Below are 25,608 nucleotides of genomic sequence, written 5' to 3'. Positions count from 1 at the left end.
TGAGCGACTAAGCACGGAACAGAAATTGAAGGCAAAAGGATCAGGGGGTAGCAGAGGATGAGAGGATTAGGTAGTCTTACAGACTCAGTGGACATGAATTTGAGCAAACTCTGGGAGATAGTGAAGGACAGAGGAGGCTGACTTGCTATAATCCATGGGGTCGCAAAGAGACGGACAACAACAAGACTACAGGAAAAGTGCTACAAAGGATTAGATACAATGGACTATTGAAATAGGCAGGAAAACATTCATTAAGAAAGATCCCTTTGAATAATCAAGGTTATTTATGACTGCCATGTTATTATTTGCACTGTGATCAATAGAATGAGAAATAGATGATCATTTCTAACCAAAAAATTCTACACAAGTGTTAGTCTGGAATAACATTTGTATTATAGTCCAGTATATAAACCTGTATTGTTGAAATACTAATCATAGCAGCTATTTTAGAAAACAGCCTAGGCATTTTAATGAGTATTCTATGTACTTTATTACTTTAATCTTCATGAAAATCCTAGGAGCTATGTAATACAATATCCCTAATCTATAGATTAAAAAAAACTGAGATTCATAGCAATTAGGTTACCTCTTGCGGTAACACAGCTAGTTAGAGTTCAAACTTGGCTTTCCAGTTCCAAAACTTGAATTCTGTACCACTATGACACGTTGATTTCTATTATAACCAGAGCCATTGGGGCCAGACATCTTTTGGTGATGTTTTTGTCATTTGTATTTGTGATTTAATTTTTTTCTTGCTTGTAAAGAAAGGCAATTAGGTGGAACGAGATAGAAAATACTTGTTTCAACTGAATTAAGATAAATTGCTATCTGTGAACCATTTATTATCAAACATCTTTCCATTTCATTTTACATCCTTTATTGAATACCAGTGTACACACCAATACACATGAACACCTACCTGCATATACAAATGTACACACATTCCCCCACACACTTGAATAATTTCAGTTACTTAAGAGTACCTAAAACTTCAGGTAAAGCTCTGTGCTTGGTTTTGTCCATATCTTACATGTGTAATCATTGCAGACCCTACTTTTAGTTTATTCTCTTCATTTCATATATGAATGAGGTCACTTGTTGAAATGAAAGAAATGTGCCTCTTCTATCACCTGCATGTAACATTTAAAAGATCACATAATGTTCTCACTTACCTTATCCATTTTGAACACAGAACCTTAAGTGGGGAGAGGGCGTCATCAGTCATAATTATATAGTTTTGCTTTATAATATTGATATTTTTATACAATATCACAAAGAATCCACCACCTCAACAATCTTATAAAGACCCAATACCTCTAGTCTTTACAGCCTTCTTGGGAATTGGCTTAAAAATGAGAGCAACTAATTTGTCTGATTCTGGAGGAGACAAATCTGAAACATGCTCAAAATTACGGTTCATTGTAGGAGACTTCAGGGGAGGGTAAGTAACCAGATTGTGGATGAGATCTAGCATGACAAGATGCAGCAAAGGGACAGAATAAACACAGACAGAATTAGCAGCTTTACCAACATAAGCAGACAGCAGTGACACAGAAAATTCTGCACCCGGGAGGCAGACACAGGAGAAACATAAATCCAAGGCAAGATCTCAGGGCAGGAGCTTCTTGCTGAAGGACCAGAATCCTATATGAATCAAGGAAACAGTACCAGACCTGTTTCCTCATTTCCTCTCGGGGTGTTTTATATTCTCTCTGCAGCAGGAAATTGTGGATAAAACTGGGAGCAATAAATTGGCCGTACTCTACTGGAATGCAGGAAGAAAATTTAGCAGCAATTCTGTTAACAAAATTTTGATAAATAGATAGCTATACTCTATGTCTGCTTGGAGGTTTATCTAAATTCCCACGGTCCTTATGGATGAAAGAGGAACTTTGAACCCATTCTGGGAACTGTTAAAGCCTATTTCAGTTTTCATCTTGATTTTCTCCCCTTTTTCCTACTCTTGATGCTAAAACAACAAGTTATCCTCTCCTGGAAAAAACTAAAATACTAATAATTTCTTTATTGAGTCCTGAATTTCCACAGTTTGTATGCTAACCAACTTTTGGCCGACTTTATTATTTCTTTGACATTGCAGATGAACTTTCATTGGAAGCACTTTATCTGCCTAACATCTGTGTTACCTTATTTATTTTACTCAGAGATTTGAGAGTTGAGATGATCTGAAATCTCAGGTTCCTTAAGGAGAGTAGAGATGCTTAAGGCAGATACGTACAAAGAGGAGAAAAGGATACTCGTGTATAAGTGCAATTTCAATTCAATTTCAGTTTATAATTTTGCTGTAGAAATTTAATTTGGTTGTTTCTAGCCTTTAACACCATTTTTTTTCCTCTAATAGAGGAACTCACGTTCTAACGTGATAGGAAAAAAAGCCTATTTTTCTATCAAAGGTCATGAATAAGTTTTATTTTAAATTATTTGTATAGCTGAAATTAAAATTTACAAATATAAGAAAATAATGTCAATATCTGGGAGAAAAATTTATTAAGAAATCTTTGTTATCATTAGCAAAATGCATTTGGAAGAAACTAGTTCCACACCCCACCAATTGAAAATAGCTAGCCCTAAGTGTACAATTTAAGTGTTAAAAATATATATTTTAATGTATCCATCGGTTTCCTCATAAAAAATTAAATGGAAATATCCAGCAAAGAAACAGAAACATTTTCCATTTGCCTTGCAAACACTGAAGCATATTTGTTTCAGACTGAATATTCTCCTATTAAGAGGTCAAACTTAGTTTAACAAACTATTAACATAAGGGAACCCAATTTTCTCATTTGTAAATTGACGTGGGTGGAATGAGTCTCTTCCAGCTTGAAAAGTCAGTTTATTTATCAGGAAGACATTGCACAGGTACTTTTTATGAACATTTATTGCCATTGAAATAAGATAAATATTACTTAATGGTAATTATCAGAAAGGTTTTTGAAAACTTTTCAGCATAAGCATACTTGATTAACAATACTATTAGAATTCACATTTAAAATCATGCAGAAGAGAAAAGTATTTTTCATGTCTATGTATTAGTACATACATACATGCCAAAGAATAACAGTTGTTATAATATTTGAAATTATACAACTAGAATTTGACCCACCATTTCCAATTTTATATATGTGGATATGTCAATACACATATACAGAGCTGTTTAATGCAACCTGTGTATGTTAAAGTCCAACATAATTTTAAAAACTATGAAAACGGAATGTCTAAATAAGGGTAAAATGAGGTAGAGCTATGAAAACAGAATGTGTTGATGTAAAGAAGCCTCTACAACACATTACTAAGTAGGAAGTGCAAGTGAAAGGTCATATTTACATTGCAATCTCATTTATATAAATAAAATGATAGAAAAGAATGTATGCACACACAGCAGATATTTGCCTGTATGCTGGCACCAACCTAACAATTTAGGAAAATCTATGAACTTTACCATTTTTCCCTAAGTTGACATAGGTTGCTTTTGGGAACATAGAATTGATTGGTTTCTTCAAAGTTTGTTAAGTGTCTAAATAAATGTTGAGCCTTACCTAGGTTTCAAGGCCAGTGCAATCTTCATAACAGGAGAATGAGAGAAAAAGAAAATTGAATTATACATCAGCTTGTAAATACAAAACTCTGAAATAAATTTGTATTTAACCCAAACTGAAAATGTGATAAAATCGTATTCCAATTCAATAAAGATTTTCCCAGGAAAAAAAATGTTAACTGAACCTGAGAAAACTTGTCAATATAATCAATCACATTGATGATCTAAAGGAAAAGACGAAAGTGATGATCTCAGATGCAGAGATAATAGTTGATAAAGAATAGCCCCAATTTATGTTTTTAAAAAGCCTCAAAAATAGTATTTGCATTTTTTGTGGCAATAAAAAAGTTTGTGCAAACTTTTTCTTTGTGAAAAGAAAAAAGTTATGCATTTATAATGGGTATTGTGCAGAAGCCAAATGACCAAACACCAGAATTTATATACAGCACAATAGACATAGGATCTGCCAACCCACTCCAGTGTTCTTGCCCTGGGAAATCCCATGAACAGAAGACAGAGGAGCCTGGCGGGCTACAGTCCATTGGGTTCCAAGAGTTGGAGACGACTTAGCGACTAAACCTCCACCACTACCAGGCAAACATGAAAGTTATTTATTCCCTAAAACATTTTTTAGATGAAAATGTCATACAGACACACAGACACACACACACACACACACCCCAATAATGTTTTTCAAGGCTATATGCATATATTTGTATGTCAGGTGTTTCAAAGAGTGTAAAGTAAGAAGAGTCCAGGGAACAAGAAAGGAGTAACATTGAGAGTGTGGGTTGAAGGAGACAATTTCAGTCAGTAGTCAGTCAGTTCAGTCACTCAGTCATGTACGACCCTTTGCAATCCCATGGACTGCAGGACGCCAGGCTTCCCTGTCCATCACCAACTCCCGGAGTTTATGCAAACTCGGGTCCATCACGTCAGTGATGCCATCCAACCATATCAGCCTCTGTTGTCCCCTTCTCCCACCTTCAGTCTTTCCCAGCATGAGGCTCTTTCCCAATGAGTCAGGTCTTCGCATCTGGTGGCCAAAGTACTGGAATTTCAGCTTCAGCATCAGTCCTTCCAATGAATATTCAGGACTGATTTCCTTAGAGATGGACTGGTTGGATCTCCTTGCAGTCCTAGGGATTCTCAAGAGTCTTCTCCAACACCACAGTTCAGAAGCATCAATTAAAATTTTTTTAAAAAGGCATCAATTCTTCAGTAGTCAGCTTTCTTGATAGTCCAAATCTCACATCCATCCATGACTACTGGAAAAACCATAGCTTTGACTAAACGGACCTTTATTGGTAAAGTGATGTCTCTGCTTTTTAATATGCTGTCTAGGTTGGTCATAGGTTTCCTTCCAAGGAGTAAGTGTCTTTTAATTTCATGGCTGCAGTCACCACCTACAGTGATTTTGGAGCCCCCCACGCCGGCCAAAAAACGTCTCTCACTGTTTCCATTGTTTTCCATCTATTTGCCATGAAGTAATGGGACTGGATGCCATGATCTTAGTTTTCTGAATGTTGGCTTTAAGCCACCTTTTTCACTCTCCTCTTTCACTTCATTAAGAGGCTCTTTAGTTCTTCTTCACTTTCTGCCATAAGGATGGTGTCATTTGCATATCTGAGGTTATTGACATTTCTCCCGGCAATCTTGATTCCTGCTTGTGCTTCTTCTAGCCCAGGATTTCTCATGATGTACTCAGCATATAAGTCAAATAATCAGGGTGACAATATGCAACCTAGACATACTCCTTTCCCGATCTGGAACAAATCTCTTGTTCCATGTCCAGTTCTAACTGTTGTTTCTTGACCTGCATACAGATTTCTCAGGAGGCAGGTCAGGCGGTCTGATATTCCCATCTCTTGAAGAATTTTCTATATTCTGTTGAATCCACACTGTCAAAGGCTTTGGTGTAGTCAATAAAGCAGAAGTAGATGTTTTTCTGGAAGTCTCTTGCTTTTTCGATGATCCAACAGATGTTGGCCATTTGATCTCTGGTTCCTCTGCCTTTTCTAAATCCAGCTTGAACATCTGGAAGTTCATGGTTCACATACTGTTGAAGCCTGGCTTGGAGAATTTTGAGCATTACTTTGCTAGTATGTGAGATGAGTGTAATTGTGTGGTAGTTTGAGCATTCTTTGGCATTGCCTTTCTTTGGGGTTGGAAAGAAAACTGACATTTTCCAGTCCTGTGGCCACTGCTGAGTTTTCCAAATTTGCTGGCACATTGAGTGCAGCACTTTCACAGCATAATCTTTAAGGATTTGGAATAGCTCAACTGGAATTCCATCACCTCTACTAGCTTTGTTCGTAGTGATGTTTCCTAAGGCCCATTTGACTTCACGTTCCAGGATGTCTGGCTCTAGGTGAGTGATCACACCATCGTGATTATCTGGGTCATGAAGATCTGTTTTGTACAGTTCTTCTGTGTATTCTTGCTACCTCTTCTTAGTATCTTCTTCTTCTGTTAGGTCCATATCATTTCTGTCCTTTATCGAGCCCATCTTTGCATGAAATGCTCCCTAGGTATCTCTAATTTTCTTGAAGAGATCTCTAGTCTTTCTCATTCTGTTGTTTTCCTCTATTTATTTGCATTGATCACTGAGGAAGGCTTTCTTATCTCTCCTTGGTATTCTTTGGGACTCCGCATTCGATGGATATATCTTTCCTTATCTACTTTGTCTTGTTTCCCTTCTTTATCAGCTACTTGTAAGGCCTCCTCAGACAACCATTTTGCCTTTTGCATTTCTTTTTCTTGGGGATGGTCTTGATCACTGCCTCCTGACAATGTCAGGAACCTCAGTCCGTAGTTCTTCAGGCACTCTGTCTATCAGATCTAATCCTTTGAATCTGTTTGTCACTTCCACTGATAATCATAAGGGACTTGATTTAGGTCATACCTAATGGTCTAGTGGTTTTCCCTACTTTCTTCAGTTTAAGTCTGAATTTGGCAATAAGGAGTTCATGATCTGAGCCACAGTCAGCTCCCGGTCTTGTTTTTGCTGACTCTATATATCTTCCCCATCTTTGGCTGCAAAGAATGGAATCAATCTGATTTCAATATTGAGCATCTGGTGATATCCATGTGTAGAGTCTTCTTAGAAAATAAAATAAGAAGGCGCTCTGCCTTGACCAATGATGAGAAATCTGATGTTGTAAGCTGATAGGCATGATCAAAGAAATTCTCTATGCTATTCTAAAATAAGGTGGAAAAGTCACATATATCTTGTACCCAGCATAGGCCTCCAACATAATATATGAAAGCATTTTCTTTTTGGACTAGGTGTAGAGAGTTCAAAAATAGAGACACCGCACTGGCCATGCCCATAGGCCTACATTCCTCTTGGACGATTTACCACTTCTGATACTATAGGAGAATCACTTAGACATAATACACCTTAGATTTCTTAGTCTGAAAAATAAGACAGTAATATTTATCTCTCTGGGTGTTGTGCAGATTCAGTGACGTGAAATATGACCAGGGACTAGTATGAATGCCTCACCTGTAGTAAGTGGTTTAAGGAATAGCACTCAGCCATAGAAAAGAATGAAATACTGCCATTTGTCGCAATGTAGATGGACCTAGAAATTATCATATTAAGTAAGCCAGACAAAGATATGATATTGCTTATGTGTGGAATCTGAAAAAGAGAGAGAGAGATACAGATGAACTTATTTACAAACAGAAAAAGACTCACAGACATAGAAAACAAATTTAGGTTATCAAAGGGGGTGAGGGAATAAATTAGGAGGTCAAGATGAACATACACACTAATAAATATAAAATAGATAATCAGCAAGGACCTATTGTATAGCACAGGGGATCATTCTCAATATTTTGTAATAACCTATACAGGAAAATAATATGTAAGAGAACATATATATCTTTGTGTATGTGTGTGCATAACTGAATCACTATGCTGTACACCTGAAATTAATGCAACATTAGAAATCAAGTATACTTAAACTTTAAAAAATTGAAAAAGAAAATATCCTCTTCCCTCTAGTGCCACAATTTCCCTGTAATTTCATAATTAATGCACTTCCTTTTGGAAGGAATTCTTAGGAAAGTCTGTACCCACTTTATAAATTGTTATTCCCTTTGTATGCACTGAAATCTTCAATTCTTTGGCCCTAGCTCTAAATAGTAGAACCTGTGATAGAGCTTCTTATGACGACTAAAGAGCCTATCAAAAAGAGGAGAAATACTATATAAGTGAAATACTGTAATAGCAGAAATGCTATATGTGAAAAACTGCACATTAGCTTGTTCAGTCTGCATAACCTCGTAAGTAATGTTTGATGGAACAATTAGTTCTGTCACAAAAAAGGCTGATAAATGTTGATGCAACTTCATTTTAGCTTTGCAGTCTTAGTGAGTATATTATCATCTATATATTTTTTATAATTAACAATGGTGCTTGCTCTTTTGTTCCATAATTGGAGCATTTATTGAGAGATTTCCCACTGTTTGAATGATGTGCTTCATCCTCTCTACTTTTTCCCTGCTGTGTCCCCACAGTTATGATGCTCAAAATTTATGGAGTTTAAATGCTTCTTGCTGCTGTTTCACATTTCTACTTACTGTTTATTCATAGGATAAGGATAAGAGAGTTCTGTGTTAGAAGGAGCTTTTATATAGACGATTAGCAATGCTGAGAACATCCACTTATCTTTTGGTAACATTGATGGATTCCAACAAGGCACATGTAATACTGCTTAACATCACAAATGGGCCTCTTCATAAGAAGTGTTGACTGCATGGAAACAGTTGAAGGAGTGTTTCATCAGGAGACATTTCAGAGTTTATGAAGCTTGGGTTATGTGCATATTCCATGACAGACTGTTAATCAATCAGAATATCATATTCCACTGCTGGGACTCTGGTAGGTATTTTGTATTTAGAATATGTAGGATAGAATATAAATCCGAGATCCTCCCTCTCTCTCTCTCTTTTTTTTTAATTCACTGCCAGGACTAAGTGAAACTTAAGATTTTCTTAGGCTGGACTATTACTGTTACAGCATAACATGGTACCTGGTGTGTCTTAGGAAATAGAGGTGTTATGCCAACAGTTGTCATGAGTTTATTTTCTCCTTCAATGCTTGATGAGAAAATGTGCTGCAGTTAAAGAAGTGCAGTGGGAATAATGATCATTCTAGAAGCCTTCAAACTAGGCTATAGGTATTTAATTTAAAACTAAATTGTCTGTTTGAAGAGTTAGGATGTCCTTTTGACAAGAAGTATTAAAGCAGAGTGATAAAGTATAGTTAGTGACTTAGGGGTTTTAAAATCATTTTCCTCTAAATGCTAGCTGAAAACCAATTGTTGAATATCTGTGCTTAACATCAGTTTTGTTTACAATGTTTTCAGTTCAGTTCAGTTCAGTTCAGTCGCTCAGTCGTGTCCGACTCTTTGCGACCCCATGAATCGCAGCACGCCAGGCCTCCCTGTCCATCACCATCTCCCGGAGTTCATTCAGACTCATGTCCATTGAGTCTGTGATGCCATCCATCCATCTCATCCTCTGTCATCCCCTTCTCCTCCTGCCCCCAATCCCTCCCAGCATCAGAATCTTTTCCAATGAGTCAACTCTTTGCATGAGGTGGCCAAAGTACTGGAGCTTCAGCTTTCGCATCATTCCTTCCAAAGAAATCCCAGGGTTGATCTCCTTCAGATGGACTGGTTGGATCTCCTTGCAGTCCAAGGGTATTTTAGTTTGTTATCATTCCACCTGAGGGTAGGCAGGAAACACAGCTGAGTTTAATTCACACCGTTCCCTTTGCTTTGGTAGATTTGAGGAGAGACTTGCTAGCCATTCCGGTTTCATTTGCTGATGTAAAACGGCACTTTTGGACGACTGGTCAGTCAGGGTTTTTGTTGTTGTTGTTGTTTGCTTTTTGGTGAGTTGGTTGGTTGATTGGTTTTGCTTTTCTCCTCCCATTGTTTAGTTTTTCACGTATGACTTAATTGTAAGTTTCAAAGCACAGATGAATATAGAAGGGTTTGAAATGCTTTGTGTCTTGTGTTTAAACAGTGATGCTTTATTTTTGTTTTCCATTGTTTGAAGTTTCTTTCAGGGCCTTCCTTTTTTCCTGGTTACTGTCAATAACTAGATATGATTTTTAAAAAGTCACATTTGATTTATAATCTAATCCTCTTAAGGTTAGAAGGATCCTAGACATTAGTCAAAGTCTTACATTTTACAAATAAGAAATCAGACCCCCAGAGAAAAGAAATGACTTCCTGGGGCACTACAGCTGTCTAGTGACAGATCAACATCCAAAGTCTGGTCTCTTGACTCGCTGAAGAGTTCTTTTTCCTCTCCATCAGCCCCATTTGTTCTATTCCCAACTTATACGATGACATCTGAGCATATTCTAACAACACACCCTTCATGTGGACGTCATTCCCCAAGCTTGCTGGTTGATGACTTCAAGTGTTTGACAGTGCATATGACAATATAATTTATCCTGTGACTGCACAGATGACATCCTGCGAATACTACTTGATGCCGCCACAAAATCATCCCTGAAAGGATTGCAGCTGTCTCTGGATTCGTAGCTCCCGTAGTCTTCCTTTGAAATATAACCCCCAAATGTCATTCTCACTGTTAAAGACAAATGCCAGATATGGTAACACAGTTATAGTTGCTAATTATCGTGTCAATGTGATTCTTTTTTTCTCTCATCATTGTGCTTATCTATATATCCTATTTTGCTATTCTAGGTTTGTGTGCTGGAGAGGCAAATATTTGACTTCCTTGGATATCAGTGGGCACCTATCCTGGCAAATTTTGTACATATTATTATCGTCATTCTTGGTTTATTTGGAACCATTCAATATAGACCTCGTTACATAACGGGAGTAAGTACCCTTCCTATTTTCTAAAAATTTTATTGAAATAGAGAAAAAATATGCAAACTATATATGTCTTGAAAATTATTTGTAAACTCTCTCTTTAAAGTACCCTGTGTTTGTTTATATAGTTTCATGCTATATCAAAGTAATTAAGGAACTGTCAAATTTAAAACACTTGGCAGTGAGTACCGATAAATGGTACTTTCTTAAAGTACCAATAAATGGTACTTTCAGCAAATATTCTTTTGTAAATACAAGGACAATAGAAAAGCTATGCGAAAAATTATAAAGTCATGTTTTCCAATCTAACAGATTCTAATGGGACTTTTTCCCATTTTAAATAATTATATTTTCTCAACTGAATAAAGGTAGTTTAGAATCAATACAAATGAACATGTAGTATTAATGTAAAACTGTTAATACATATTAGGGTGAATATTTGACATACTTGAAAGCCAGATCAATCTGGACCACTTTGTGTCTTTCACAATTCTTTTTTTGGCTTGGAAGAAGTATTTTGCATTCTCACTCGAGTTAAACTTACTTAACATAAAAGTGAAATCCAACTGTGTTGTAGTTGCTATGGGAACCATAACTTATGATTTTTTACTTTTGTGTGTATCTCAGATCTTAGCTATAGCTCTTCATTAATGTAGATTTTTTTTATTGCCATTATTTTTTTCAGCTTCTTCTGTTTTTTGACAAAGCAAAAAATGTATAGGATCTATATAAAATTGTAAAGCAAGCTTTTGATAAAGGCGTTTATATGAGACACTGTAGCTAAAGATCTGCCTTATTCAGTGCAAACCAGCAAGCCTTCTTGGGTCTTATGAAGCCTTGTTTACATAAAAGATGCCCTCCTGTTCCTTGTTCTCTCTGGCATCTGGAACCCAGATAAAGCTCATGGGTACTGAAACAGGCAATATGGTGGCATCTGGGACCAAGGGGTCCACTGGCTGGCTAAGGCTGAATTGGGAGCCCCATAGTCTTCTCTGGGAACACACCCAGATGAGCAAATGTCCTCTCTAAGGGTATGCTTCCATGTAAATCTTGTAATACTTTTTGCAAGATTACAAGTAGGATGTGTTCTGTTGCAGAGGGTTTTTCAGTGCATAAGATATGATAGTAGTGTTCACTGTCTTGTATAAATTGTAATTTGATCCGTTGTAAAGGAGGTGGTACAGTGCGTGGGAGTGGGTTTTCTGTAGTCGTAATTCCAGGGTTAACATCTGTAACCTACCAAATTCTGTGTGACTCTAGACAACATAACCTAACCAATCCTTAGTTTCTTACATTAACAGTGAAAGTAATGATTATATTGATTCAGTTCAGTTCCATTCAGTTGCTCAGTCATGTCCAACTCTTTGCGACCCCATGAACTGCAGCACACCAGGCCTCCCTGTCCATCACCAGCTCCCACAGCCCACCCAAACCCATGTCTAGGGAGTCAGTGATGCCATCCAACCATCTCATCCTCTGTCATCCCCTTCTCCTCCTGCCCTTAATCTTTCCCAGCTTCAGGGTCTTTTCCAGTGGGACAGCTCTTCGCATCAGGTGGCCACATTATTGGAGTTTCAGCTTCAACATCATTCCTTCCAAAGAACACCCAGGACTGATCTCCTTTAGGATGGACTGGTGGATCTCCTTGCAGTCCAAAGGACTCTCAAGAGTCTTCTCCAACATCATAGTTCAAAAGCACCAATTCTTTGGTGCTCAGCTTTCTTCATAGTCCAACTCTTACATCCATACACAACTACTGGAAAAACCGTATCCTTGACTAGATGGACCTTTGTTGGCAAAGTAATGTCTCTGCTTTTTAATATGCTGTCTAGGCTGGTCATAACTTTCCTTCCAAGGAGCAAGCATCTTTTAATTTCATGGTTGCAATCACCATCTGCAGTGATTTTGGAACCCAAAAAAATAAAGCCAGCCACATGCTTTAATTTAATTGTTACAGGCCATTACGTGAAACAGTCTCAATTTACCATTCCTCTTCCATTAGACTTTGAGGCTCCTTCATGATTTTATTCTAATAAATAGTGTTACTCTGAGTATCACCACCTAAGTATGTCATTTCCACTTGTGATAAAGTTCCTGGAATAAAAATCTAGATGTGGATCAAAATTTTTGTATGGCTTGAAAGTTTTTGGCTTCTTTGTTTTGAGGAGTGAGTGGGATATTATATTGGGTTGGCCCAAAAGTTCATAGGGTTTTTCTGTGCCATCTGCTTGACCAACTCAATATAAAACGATCTTGGCACAATGCTTGGTATTTAAAAGCTTAGCTTAAAAAAAAGTGTTTATTATCATTTGAAAGTAATACTGAGCTGTATAGACTAGTAAGAGCCTGTTGGGCAACTTGAAATAGAGTGTGGTAATCTAGGCTTCCCTGGTAGCTCAGAGGGTAATCTAAGTTACTGGCTGAACTCTCTACCACTTTTAAACTGCTACAGCCCTCAAAAATTTTTGTGAGATTTCTGTGTACCAAATTAAACTCATCTTCTTAAATTACATATGCACAAATCTTTTCAATATAGGATACAGTCTCTAGTGTTCCACAAGAGTTACAATGTCATGGCATGCCTTTAAGATTGTTAGAACTTTTATATAATTGAGAGGATCTCTGAAATCTTTCTGAAGTCTTAGCTGCATGTCTTAGCATTGCATCTTTGATTTGATCTTGACTTACAGACACCATTCTGAATTTGTTCTCTTTCTAGAGGCAACATCTTTACTTGAAAAGTCTTTTGCCAGCTGGAGATGCTGTAAATGTGCAATTTTTATTTTCCAACCTAGCAAGTCTTCAGTTAACAATGTACTGTCTAAATTGTACTTGAAAATGGGACTGTTCCTTTAGCTCATCTCTCATACTATCATGTTATGCATAGCTAAAAGATGACAAATAATGCTGTCAACTGTTTGCTTGGAAATCCCCTTAGCCAGATCCACAAGTCTGTAGATATATTTTCTATCTTCAAAGTTACTGCAGGCAGTATTTAGCCTTATTGTTCCCACAGTAATTGCCGTGAGTCTTCTTTTCTCCAGTCCTCAAAAGCCATTTCTTTACCGTTTTTCCTGTTTTCCCTGATAGTCTTCTCACTGTCCTTCTGGCCTCCATATGCCACCTTGTCTCAAAGTTAATGCTATGAATTTTAGGTTTGTGTTATAGTATCACTCAATTTCTGTACTAGTTACCTATTTCTATGTAATTTCTATATAACAAACCATTTCTATATATCAAATTAGTGGAATCTCATGGCTGTGATGCCATGTTGAAACTCAAAAGTTGATTCATGAAAATACAGAATTTGCCATAAAAATGGAATAAAGGATTTTCAGTTTGCCTAAAGATGATAAAAAGAATTTTAGTTAAATAAACTTGAATGGAATCACAGATGACAGAAATTCTGGTCAAAGAAGGATCTGGGTTTAGCAGGAAAATGCAAAATTGGCAACAAGCTGTAACTAACAACACGGTACTGCTGCAGTTTAGAAATATCCATAGTCTCTCTGTATTCTGGATATTGAGATATTAACGATGAAATTTCTTTTCCTTTCCCCTGAAAATGTAAGTTTTTATGATTTCTATATTTGTCACCTTACATCACAATATAAAACAACTCAATATAAAAATAAAGATAAGCACTTTCATTAGTTTACAGCTGAAACTTATTTATACTTTTGTACATTTTCTTCATCTATGTGCAACTGAAATGTATCTGATTATGCTTATCTCAAATATGTATATTAATTTTTATTTTAAGTGATATCAAATAATTTGGAATTCATATGGCTATTTCTTTGATTATGGTCCAGTCAAAGGTTTTAGCATAGTCAATGAAACAGAGATAGATGTTTTCTTCTGAAATTCCCTTGCTTTCTCTAGAATCCAGAAAACGTTGGCAATTTGGTCTCTAGTTCCTCTTCCTTTTCTAAACCCAGCTTGGACATCTGAACTTCTTGGTTTGCATAATGCTGAAGGCTAGCATGCAAGATTTTAAGCATGATCTTTTTTGCATGGGAGTTGAGTGTGATTGCCTGATGGTTAGCACATTGTTACTACTCTTCTTGGGAATTGGGATGAGGATTGACTTTGTCCAGTTCTGTGGCCACTGCTGGGTCTTCCAGATTTGCTGATATAATAGACACCTTGATGGCATCCAAGCTGGATGAGTTACAACCCAGAATCAAGATAGGCAGAAGAAACACCGACAACCTCAGATATGCAGATGATAGCACTCTAATGACAAAAAGTTAAGAGGAACTAAAGAGCCTCTTGATGAGAGTGAAGGAGGAGAGTGAAAGAGCTGGCTTAAGACTAAATATTAAAAAAAAAAAAAAAAAAAGATCATGGCATCTGGCCCCATTACTGCATGGCAAATAGAAGGGGAAAAGTGGAAGTAGTGACAGATTTCCTCTTCTTGGACTCCAAAATCACTGTGAATGGTGACTGCAGCCATGAAATCAGAAGATAATTGCTCCTTGGCAGGAAAGTGATGACAAACCTAGACAGTGTGTTGAAAAGCAGAAACATTACTCTGCTGACAAAGATCCATATAGTCAAGGCTATGGTTTCCCAGTGATCACGTATGGTTGTGAGATCTGGACCATAAAGACAGCAGAATGCCAAAGAATTGATGCCTTGGAACTGTGATGCTGGAGAAGACTCCTGAAAGTCTCTTGGACAGCAAGGAGATCACACCATTCAATCTTAAGGGAGATCAATTCTGAATATTCACTGGAAGAACTGATGCTGAAGCTGATGCTCCAGTATTTTGGTCATCTGATGCGAACAGACGACTCAGTGGAAAACTCCCTGATGCTGGGAAAAATTGAAGGAGAAGAATAAGAACGTGTCAGAGGAAAGATGGGTAGATGGCATCACCGATGCAATGAACACGAACTTGGGAAAACTCCAGGAGACGGTGATGGACAGGGAGGCCTGGTGTGCTGCAGTCCATGGGGTCTCAAAGAGTCAGACTTGACTGGGTGACTGAACAACAACAGCAATTTCATTGTTTATTTAACCCTTTACATATTATTATATATTATATAATATAATAAATATATTATGGTATGGTATATACTGGGGGCTTCCCTGGTGGCTCAATGGTAAAGAATCCACTTGCCAGTGTAGAAGATGCAGGTTTGATTCCTGGGTAGAGAAGATCCCTTGGAGAAGGAAATGGCAACCCACTCCAGTATTTTTGCCTGGGAAATCCCATGGACAGAGGAGTCTGGTGGGCAACAGGGACTGCAAAAGAGACACATGACTTAGCAACTAAACAACAAAAACAATGTTATATATTATTATACATTATACTGTTTTCATGTTTTTATGATAAATATTCCCCTATAATCATCTCCATAAAAAATACCCTCATCTTCATTTGTGATTTTGGTCCTTAAAAAAGATACCTAAATATAACTAAATAATATGAACAAGTTTAAATCTTTTAGTATATAGTTGACAATTATGCATCCAGAATCATTCTATTAAATTATCCTCCCACCAATGTAGAGCAGAGTGTTTGTCACTGCACCCTTCTAACCCTGGATACTACCTGTTCTCATATTTTTTTAACCTACTGAAAGAAAATGTGTCATTTTTATTGCATGTCTTATCTTACTGAATTGAACTTTTTCATATTTTTATTAGCCATTTTTATTTCCTTTTCAAGGGATTGTCTTGTTGTATTCATTGCTCATTTTTCTGTGGAGCCTTAGTGTTTATAATAACAATTTTTATATACGGATCACTTAGTAAAGATCCTTACCCTTTTAAATATCATACATTTTCATTTTGATATTTCTTGTTTTTCTCTTATTAAAATGAACTTTCCCTTTGTGATACCTTCTATTTATTTTTTTAAATTTCTTTTTAATTGGAGGCTAATTGCTTTACAATATTGTGTTGGTTTCTGCCATATAACTGTGAATCAGCCTTAAGTATACATGTATCCCCTTTCTCTTGAGCCTCCCTCCCATCCTACCCCCATCCCACCCCTCTAGGTTATCACAGAGTGTAATGATGTGTTCGTTACCTGTAGGCCTAATTTTGCTCAAACAAAAAGGCAGATGCCCAAAAATAGAGGCTAAGAAAAAAAGTGTCACTTTCCACATTTGCTATTTGTAGAGAGTTTCAACTTATTGATGGTACATATTATTCTATTAATCAAAAGCTTCCTCCCTCCTAAAATAAGCATGTGGGCATCCTTGAAACACTAAGCACAGTAGCAACAGATAAAATTTAGAGTATTGCTACTGAGTTTCATTTCCTTAACTAATTTTCTCTTTCATTAGAGCAAAGAAGAAAAATTTACAACAGTTAATTGGGACAAGAACTCATTAGTACCCTTTGAAGGCCTCTGGCATTTCAAAGAATATAATATGTTGAAGTAAAATTAAATGGATGATTTCAATTCCAAGCAAAGGACATTTGAAGCAAGAATCCATAAAAAGCATCTGTATTGCATAACTCCATAGCGTCAAGAGTCCCAAGGAAAAGCCCAGATTAACTTTGGTGGAATAATTCATACATAAATACATATAAATGGCTCCCATGAAAGAATTACCTTATGTCATAAATGAAATTGCCAAATACATCTTCATTTGGGCTAAAGACACTGGCAAGCAGAATATGATTTGAGATATCCAGTAGTTATTAGTTAATGACAAAAAAATGTTGATGAATTGCATGCTTTAAATTGTCTAAAATAATCTGAGGAGTATGTGGTTACTAACTGGGAAAGGCACAGCAATTTTTTTTGGTGATATTACCACAAGACATGTTGTCATAACTCTCATTATTTTTTCCTGTTTTTTTCTTTCTTCCCTCTCTTCTTTCATTCCTTCCTTTTCTTTCCTCTTTCCTTCTCCCTACCCCCCTTCCCTCCCTTTCTCTGTATTTAACCAAGTTATTTTGAAGGAAAGAAGAATACCTTGCAGAGTTTGGATCCACTGACTTGGTCAGTTAAACGCATCCCAATAGAAATGAATTCAAAATAGCTAAAAATCCATTATTCAGATTTCATAAAAACAACAGAAGAGAACAACATACCAAAATCACAGTAATAGGAATCATATATCTTCTTTTCTTACCATTTCCATTACCGTTCACAGATGCTACTAGATTGCTTCCTCTACAAATCCTACAAACCTCACATTAACTTTATAAATTTTCTGTTCAAACTCATGTAACTAGGAAATAGCAGAGTCAGGATATGGACCCATGCTCTTAGCCAAAGCCATACTCTTAACTACCATACTGAACTACCTTTTATGTGCACAGCTCAAAGGGCCATAATTTATCTGACAAATGAAAACAGGTTTTGTAAGATTTTGGCAAATCCAAAATCTGTCATGGCATTTGATGTTTGAAGAGCAGTTAGATTTTAAATTGCTCTCTGCAATTTTTATCATTCTTATATCAAGGTTAATGGTTTTTGCTATGTATTTAGTGAGGAAATAACCTTATGTCTCCAGAATTAAGAACACAAAACCCTAATGATGCACATTTTATTTTTGCAGAAGGATAGTATTATAGAGTATCCTTAATTTCCAGAAATAATGAATTAGAATGGTATTTAAAAATCATTTCTTGTGACAATCAACATTTGATAATGGTATGGATATGAGAGCTGGACTGTGAAGGAGGCTGAGCACCAAAGAATTGATGCTTTTGAAGTGTGGTGCTGGAGAAGACTCTTGAGAGTCCCTTGGACTGCAAGGAGATCCAACCAGTACATTCTGAAGGAGATCAACCCTGGGATTTCCTTGGAAGGAATGATGCTGAAGCTGAAACTCCAGTACTTTGGCCACCTCATGCGAAGAGTTGACTCATTGGAAAAGACTCTGATGCTGGGAGGGATTGGGGGCAGGACGAGAAGGGGACGACCGAGGATGAGATGGTTGGATGGCATCACAGACTCAATGGATGTGAGTCTGAGTGAACTCCAGGAGATGGTGATGGACAGGGAGGCCTGGCGTACTGCTATTCACGGGGTTGCAAAGAGTCGGACACAACTGAGCGGCTGAACTGAACTGAACTGCATTCATATATATATACACATATGTACATATATATGTATGTAAACATAATTTGTATATGATTTATAGTATATATTAATTAAGAACAAAATTATCTCCACATTTATTTGCAAGGAGCTTTAAATAGCTAGTGGGAGAATTCATTTCTATATAATTGAAAAAGTACCCTCATTATATACCAAAACATGCATGTATATATATTACTCTTCCTATAGAGGTTTTCTTTGACATCAGTTTAGGTTATAATAAGTAATCCAAATTAAACAAGTCAAGTGAGAAAAACTGGGATCAGTATCCTGTTTTGTTACCAAAATAATCAAGAGATTAAAATAGTATGTGATGTGATATAAAAGTTGCTCAGTTATGTCCAGCTCTTTGCATTATGGACAACAGTTATGTAGTTTACATTATGTACAATGACAATTATATACAACTCATGGATTGTAGCCTGCCAGGATCCCCTCTCCATGGAATTCTCCAGGCAAGAATACTGGAGTGGGTTGCCATTCCCTTCTCCAAGGGATCTTCCCAACCCAGGGATTGAACCTGGGTCTCCTGCGTTGCAGGCAGATTCTTTACTGTCTGAACCACCAGGGAAGTCCTTTAAAATAGTATGGTTACAGCTAATTTCAGGAAGCAGGAATATGATGTTTAGAAAGAGAAACCAATATTCATGAATTGTCATTCCTTGTTTTTTTTTTTTTTTAAATAATGAAGTTTTAGACTGTCATTAAACCTCTACTCATTCTTCTGAAATAATAAAGAATTCAATACTGCTTTCAGATTGCATATTAAAATTTTAGATGAATAATTTCACATTGTTGCTGAGTACTAAACTTTGGTTCGTCAATTTGAGACACTTTGTTTTTTCCTGCAATTATTATTTAACATATCAATACTGGTTTATCAATGAGTATTTCTTTGTGAATTGTGACACATCCTTCTCTCCTTTGAGGGAGAGCAGAGCATAAAAAGACATCAATGAGCCAGCTTCAGACAACATGTCATCTGTTTTGACTTCTTTGATTTTGCTTTTCCTTGAGCCAGTTTATTAAAAGAAAGGAAACCCGTGTCATCTGGGACAAGTCTTGAAGGCCACATGGAGTTATCAGAAAACAAAGCTAAGACCTATTTTATAAAAGCATTCTGTTTTGGCAGTTTGGGACATGTATAGACTCCTCAGAGGATGTGCAAAAGAAAATAGAAACTCAGTTTGTATTGGGGGGGGGCGGAAACTCCATGTTTTTGGAATTTACTATTTACTGATAATCAGCCATGATTTGGATTTTAAGTTTTTAAGGAGCTCAGATCCCCATGGAGACTATAACCAATAGCAATAAATGAGAAGTAAGTTCTGTGTCCTACTCCCAGGTCATGTGTTTCTTTCACTCTAGTAATATGACTGTCCTAAAAATTTGTGTACTCTATTTGGTCATTTCTAGGAAATTAATAATCTATGTTTAGGCAGTTGTTTTGAGTATTTGATTCATTTTTTGCAGGAAAAAATATCCAAAAGGAAATGTATTGCAGCTAAAGCATTAAAAATGCACACTTTCTGTTCAGGACAGAAAATCAATGTAGATTAGAGATGAAAAGACTTGAGATAGTAGTAAATTAACATTGCTTCTAATGACTTAGTAGTTGTGAAACTAAGTCTTTTCCCATAAGCCTGGGAGGGAGGAAAAAAACATCATTACAAGTTTTATGGATTTAGCCTCTAGTTCTAAAATAAACGTAATCATGCAACATGGTGAATGCAATTTATTCTCAAAAGGATGTATTCCCTTAGGGAATTGTGGGCCATTTATTCTACAAGAATATACTTGTGCTCACATTCTGTTGTTAGGCTGTGACTAAAGATTTATACAATGTGGCAAGTATAACTAATTACATTTTAACAGTCTAAATAATTCCTGTTCGTAAGTCATCAAATAATTTTTGGAAAAAAAATTCTGAGGAGAGATGTGAGATATTTCAGTTCAGTTCAGTTGCTCGGTTGTGTCTGACTCTTTGCAACACCATGGACTGCAGCACACCAGGCTTCCCTGTCCATCACCAACTCTCAGAGCTTGCTCAGGCTCATATCCATCGAGTCAGTGATGCCATCCAACCATCTCATCCTCTCGTCATCCCCTTCTCCTCCTGCCTTTAATCTTTCCCAGCATCAGGGTATTTTCTAATCAATCAGTTATTCTCATCAGGTGGTCAAAGTATTGGAGTTTCAGCTTCAGCATCAGTCCTTCCAAAGCATATTCAGGACTGATTTCCTTTAGGATTGACTGGTTTGGTCTCCTTGCAGTCCAAGGGACCCTCAAGAGTCTTGTCCAATACCACAGTTCAAAAGCATCAATTCTTCGACACTCTGCTTTCTTTACAGTACAGAATTCAGAAAACAAAATATAAAATTAGACTTATAATAAGATAAAAATCCTCTTCCTTGCCTTTCTCCAGCTGTTCCTAGTCTCTTTATAGTTCCTGAGTGGTCTATATATACACATGTCAGAGGGTCTGTAAAAGCAAAATCATTTTACTCTAATTTATTTTTGGATCACACTGTGTTGACAGTCCCCCTCCCAAATCTCCCCTTCCCACTGGAGTTTTTCTTTTATTCCTGAAAGTGAGAAAACAGGCTTAAAAAAAAAAAAAGTCCTATTTCCATTTCTTACTCATTCTGTTCATCTTTTGGAAACCCATTGCTTTCCTGTTTGAGTTTAGGCCATTTTCTTTTGACTTGACCATGATTTTATCAGCAACTCTTTTTTCAGGTTAGGCTCTTCTTCCCTGGAGATTTCCTGCTCTCCAGCCTAAATTGGTGGCTCTTCAGGCCTATTACACATCCATCTACCCTTCTCTGCACCCCCTGCGTTAGATTCACGCTTTCTTAGATCCTACCTATTTTCTCTCTAATATTCTTCACACAAATTTCTGAGAAAGCTTGTTCAGGAGATAAACTTTCTGAGTTTATTCTACCTTTACACTTGAGTGATAAGTTTACTAGAGGCAGAATTCACGGGTGAGAATCAATCTATCTTCCTTCGAGCACTGAAGTAATTTTCAATTGTATTCTAGGAAGCAAGGTTACTGATGGGAAGTCTGAATCAATCTGTTCTTCATTCTTTTGTAGATAACTTGAAAAAAAAAATCTTGCAATATTCATTTCATAAGGGTTGTCTTACCATTTCCAAAGGAGGTGTCTGAGTGTGGACCTAATTGAAAATTTTGTAGGCCTTTTTGATTTGAAAGCATGAATACCTTCAACTCTGAAGTGTTTATGTATCTATCATTTTGATGATTCTCTATGCTTTTGACCATTTGACTTTATCTTCAGATAATTTCATTTAACAGTTATATGTATTATAACTTTGTTTATTTACTTATTTTAAAAATATTGGGTTTTTTCCTCTAGAGGATTAAATGCTTCTGTGTTTCCAAAGGTGGTGGAGGGACTGTGCTTGTTTTCCAGCCCACTTTTACACTCACTCTTATACATACATTCCTTCCTCAAGTCTCCAGATCATAAAGAATTCTGCCTAGAAGTTAATCTTCCTCTGCATCTGTGGCTCACCCATACATACTGTGGACTGCCAGTTGCTCTGTTCTGCTAATTAATGAGCACTTAAATGTCCAGTCTTCCTTCTCTGGCAATTGATTGAAATAGCTTTATTTTGCTGCTCATAATTTTAGGGCTGTAGAGGTGGCATGCTGTTTGCCTTTTTGAATCAGAAATGGAACAGTAACGATTAAAGTCCATTAAAGGTGGTGCTAGTGGTAAAGAACCTGCCTGCCAAGGCAGGAGACATAAGAGACATGAGTTCAGTCCCTGGATCAGGAAGATCCCCTGGAGGAGGAAACAATATGCCATTCCATATTCTTGCCCAGAGAATCCCATGGGCAGAGGAGCCTGGTGGACTACAGTCCATGGGGTTGCAAAGACTTGGACACAATTGAAATGACTTAGCATGCACACACACACAACATATTTTACTTTGAAATTGTTTCCTTTTCTCAGGGAGATCTGAACAGGTGGCTTTGTTATACAAAGATATGGAAATGCAATGACTGTCGGAATTCCTTCACTCTTTAAAAAGTCCTTCACTGATTGTTTATTATATGGTAAGGACTATGCTATGTGTAAGTTATACCATAACAAACAAAGCCTCCAAATGTTTCCATTTTAAAGAGGGGAGAAGAAGCATGTAGCCATGGAAAAACAATGCTTATCATAAATTCTGTGAGAGATGTAAAGGATATCACAAGATTCCCAGAACAGATTCAATACATCAACCAGGGCCTGGAAAGATTCCGGAGATCCTTCATAGAGGAAATGACACATGAATTAACATTTAACATTTGAGTATGATGGGGAAGACAGGAAGAGGTGAGAATTTCAGGCAAAGATAACAGAAGTAAAAGCATAGAGGTGTTTAAAAATGTAATAGTATTTTTATTGATTTGTATTAGATCCACATGTCTGCTACACACAGGCTGGACTAGTTCAAAGTAAGGCTAACTTTGTAGCCTTTTTTCCCCCTCTGTCAGGCTCTCCCATCAGAAAGCTTCCATAAGCTTCTTATCCTCTCCATCAGAGGGCAGACAGACTGAAAACTGCAATCACAGAAAACTAACCAACCTAACCACATGGACCACAGTCTTGTCTAACTCAATGAAACTATAAGCCATGCCATGTAGGGCCATGCAGGACGGATGGGTCATGGTGAAGAGGTCTGACAAAATGTGGTCCACTGGAGAAGGGAATGGCAAACCACTTCAGCATTCTTGTCTAGAGAACCCCATGAATAGTATGAAAAGACAAAAAGACAGGACACTGAAAGATGAATTCCCCAGGTCGGTAGGTGCCCAATATGCCACTGGAGATCAGGGAGAAAAAACTCCAGAAAGAATGAAGAGATGAAGCTAAAGTAAAAACAACACCCAGTTGTGGATGTGACTGGTGATGGAAGTAAAGTCTGATGCTTTAAGAAGCACAATTGCATAAGAACCTGGAATTTTAGGTTCATGGATCAAGGCAAGTTGGAAGTGGTCAAACAGGAGACAGCAAGAGTGAACATCAACATTTTAGGAATCAGCAAACTAAAATGGATTGGAATGGGTGAATTTAACTCAGATGAGCATTATATCTACTACTGTAGGCAAGAATCCCTTCGAAGAAATGGAGTATCATCATAGTCAACAAAAGAGTCTGAAATGCAGTACTTGGATGCAGTCTCAAAAACAGCAGAATGATCTCTGTTTCCAAGGCATACCATTCAAGATCATGGTAATCCAAGTCTATGCCCCAACAGGGATGCTGAAGAAGCTGAAGCTGAATAGTTCTATGAAGACCTACAAGACCTTCTAGAACTAACACCCACAAAAGATGTCCTTTTCTTTATAGGGGACTGGAATGCAAAAGTAGGAAGTCAAGAAACACCTGGAATAACAGGGAAATTTGGCCTTGAAGTACAGAATTAAGCAGGGCAAAGGCTAACAGAGTTTTGCCAAGAGAACACACAGATCATAGCAAACATCCTCTTCCAACACAAGAGATGATTCTACACATGGCCATCACCAGATGGTCAACACCAAAATCAGATTTATTATATTCTTTGGAGCCAAAGATGGAGAAGCTGTATACAGTAAGCAAAAACAAGACCAGGAGCTGACTGTGGCTCAGAACATGAACTCTTTATTGTCAAATTCAGACTTAAATTGAAGAAAGTAGGGAAAACCACTAGACCATTCAGGTATGACCTAAATCAATCCCCTTACAATGATACAGTGGAATTGAAAAATAGATTCAAAGGATTAGATCTGATAGAGTGCATGATGAACTATGGACTGAGGTTCATAACACTGTATAGAAAACAGGGATTAAGACCATCCACAAGGAAAAGAAATGCAAAAAGGAAAAATGGCTGTCTGAGGAGTGCTTATAAATAGCTGTGAAAGAAAAGAAGCAAAAAGCAAAGGAGAAGAGGAACGATATACCCATTTGAATGCAACGTTCCAAAGAATAGCAAGGAGACATAAGAAAGACTTCCTCAGTGATCAGTGCAAAGAAATAGAGGAAAACAATAGAATGGGAAAGACTAGAGATCTCTTCAAGAAAATTAGAGATACCAAGGGAACATTTCATGCAAGATGGGCTCAATAAAGGACAGAAATGATATGAACCTGACAGAAGCAGAAGATATTAAGAAGAGGTGGCAAGAATACACAGAAGAACTGTACAAAAAAATATCTTCATGACCCAGATAATCACAATGGTGTGATCACTCACCTAGAGCCAGACATCCTGGAATGTGAAGTCAAGTGGGCCTTAGGAAGCATCACTATGAACAAAGCTAGTGGAGGTGATGGAATTCCAGTTGAGCTATTTCAAATCCTAAAAGATGATGCTGTGAAAGTGCTGCACTCAAAATGCCAGCAAATTTGGAAAACTCAATAGTGGCCACAGGACTGGAAAAGGTCAGTTTTTATCCCAATCCCAAACAAAGGCAATGCCAAAGAATGCTCAAACTACCACACAGTTGCACTCATCTCACATGGTAGTAAAGTACACCCCAAATTCTCCAAGCCAGGCTTCAACAGTATGTGAACCATGAAATTCCAGATTTTCAAGCTGGTTTCAGAAAAGGCAGAGGAACCAGAGATCAAATTGCCACATCTGCTGGATCATCAAAAAAGCAAGAGAGTTCCAGAAAAACATCTACTTTTGCTTTATTGACTATGCCAAAATCTTTGACTGTATGGATCACAAGAAACTGGAAGATTCTTAAAGCAATGGGAATACCAGACCACCTCATCTGCCTCTTCATAAACCTGTATACAGGTCAGGAAGCAACAGTTAGAACTGGACATGGAACAACAGACTGGTTCCAAATAGGAAAAGGGGTACATCAAGGCTGTATATTGTCACCCTGCTTGTTTAACTTTTATGCAGAGTTCAGTTCAGTTCAGTTCAGTCGCTCAGTCATGTCCGACTCTTTGCGACCCCATGAATCGCAGCACGCCAGGCCTCCCTGTCCATCAGTATCTCCCGGAGTTCACTCAGACTCACGACCATCGAGTCCGTGACGCCATCCAGCCATCTCATCCTCGGTCGTCCCCTTCTCCTCCTGCCCCCAATCTCTCCCAGCAT

At 37.3% G+C, this 25,608-nt stretch overlaps 1 protein-coding gene across 1 annotated transcript in view; it reads left to right on the top strand.

Annotated features, from left to right (window-relative positions):
• The window catches only part of NKAIN2 (sodium/potassium transporting ATPase interacting 2), a 644,621-nt gene that overhangs the window by 5,623 nt on the left and 613,390 nt on the right, over positions 1–25,608 (top strand). Inside the window, exon 3 of the mRNA XM_052646092.1 lies at positions 10,288–10,425. Within this exon, the coding sequence (XP_052502052.1) occupies positions 10,288–10,425 (138 nt within the window). The remainder of the gene's footprint in view (positions 1–10,287; positions 10,426–25,608) is intronic.

The sequence above is a fragment of the Budorcas taxicolor genome, chromosome 9 (genome assembly GCF_023091745.1).
Source record: "Budorcas taxicolor isolate Tak-1 chromosome 9, Takin1.1, whole genome shotgun sequence".
Taxonomy (NCBI): domain Eukaryota; kingdom Metazoa; phylum Chordata; class Mammalia; order Artiodactyla; family Bovidae; genus Budorcas; species Budorcas taxicolor.
The sequence above is the reverse complement of the archived record's forward strand: the minus strand, read 5'-3'. Positions and strand labels throughout refer to the sequence as shown.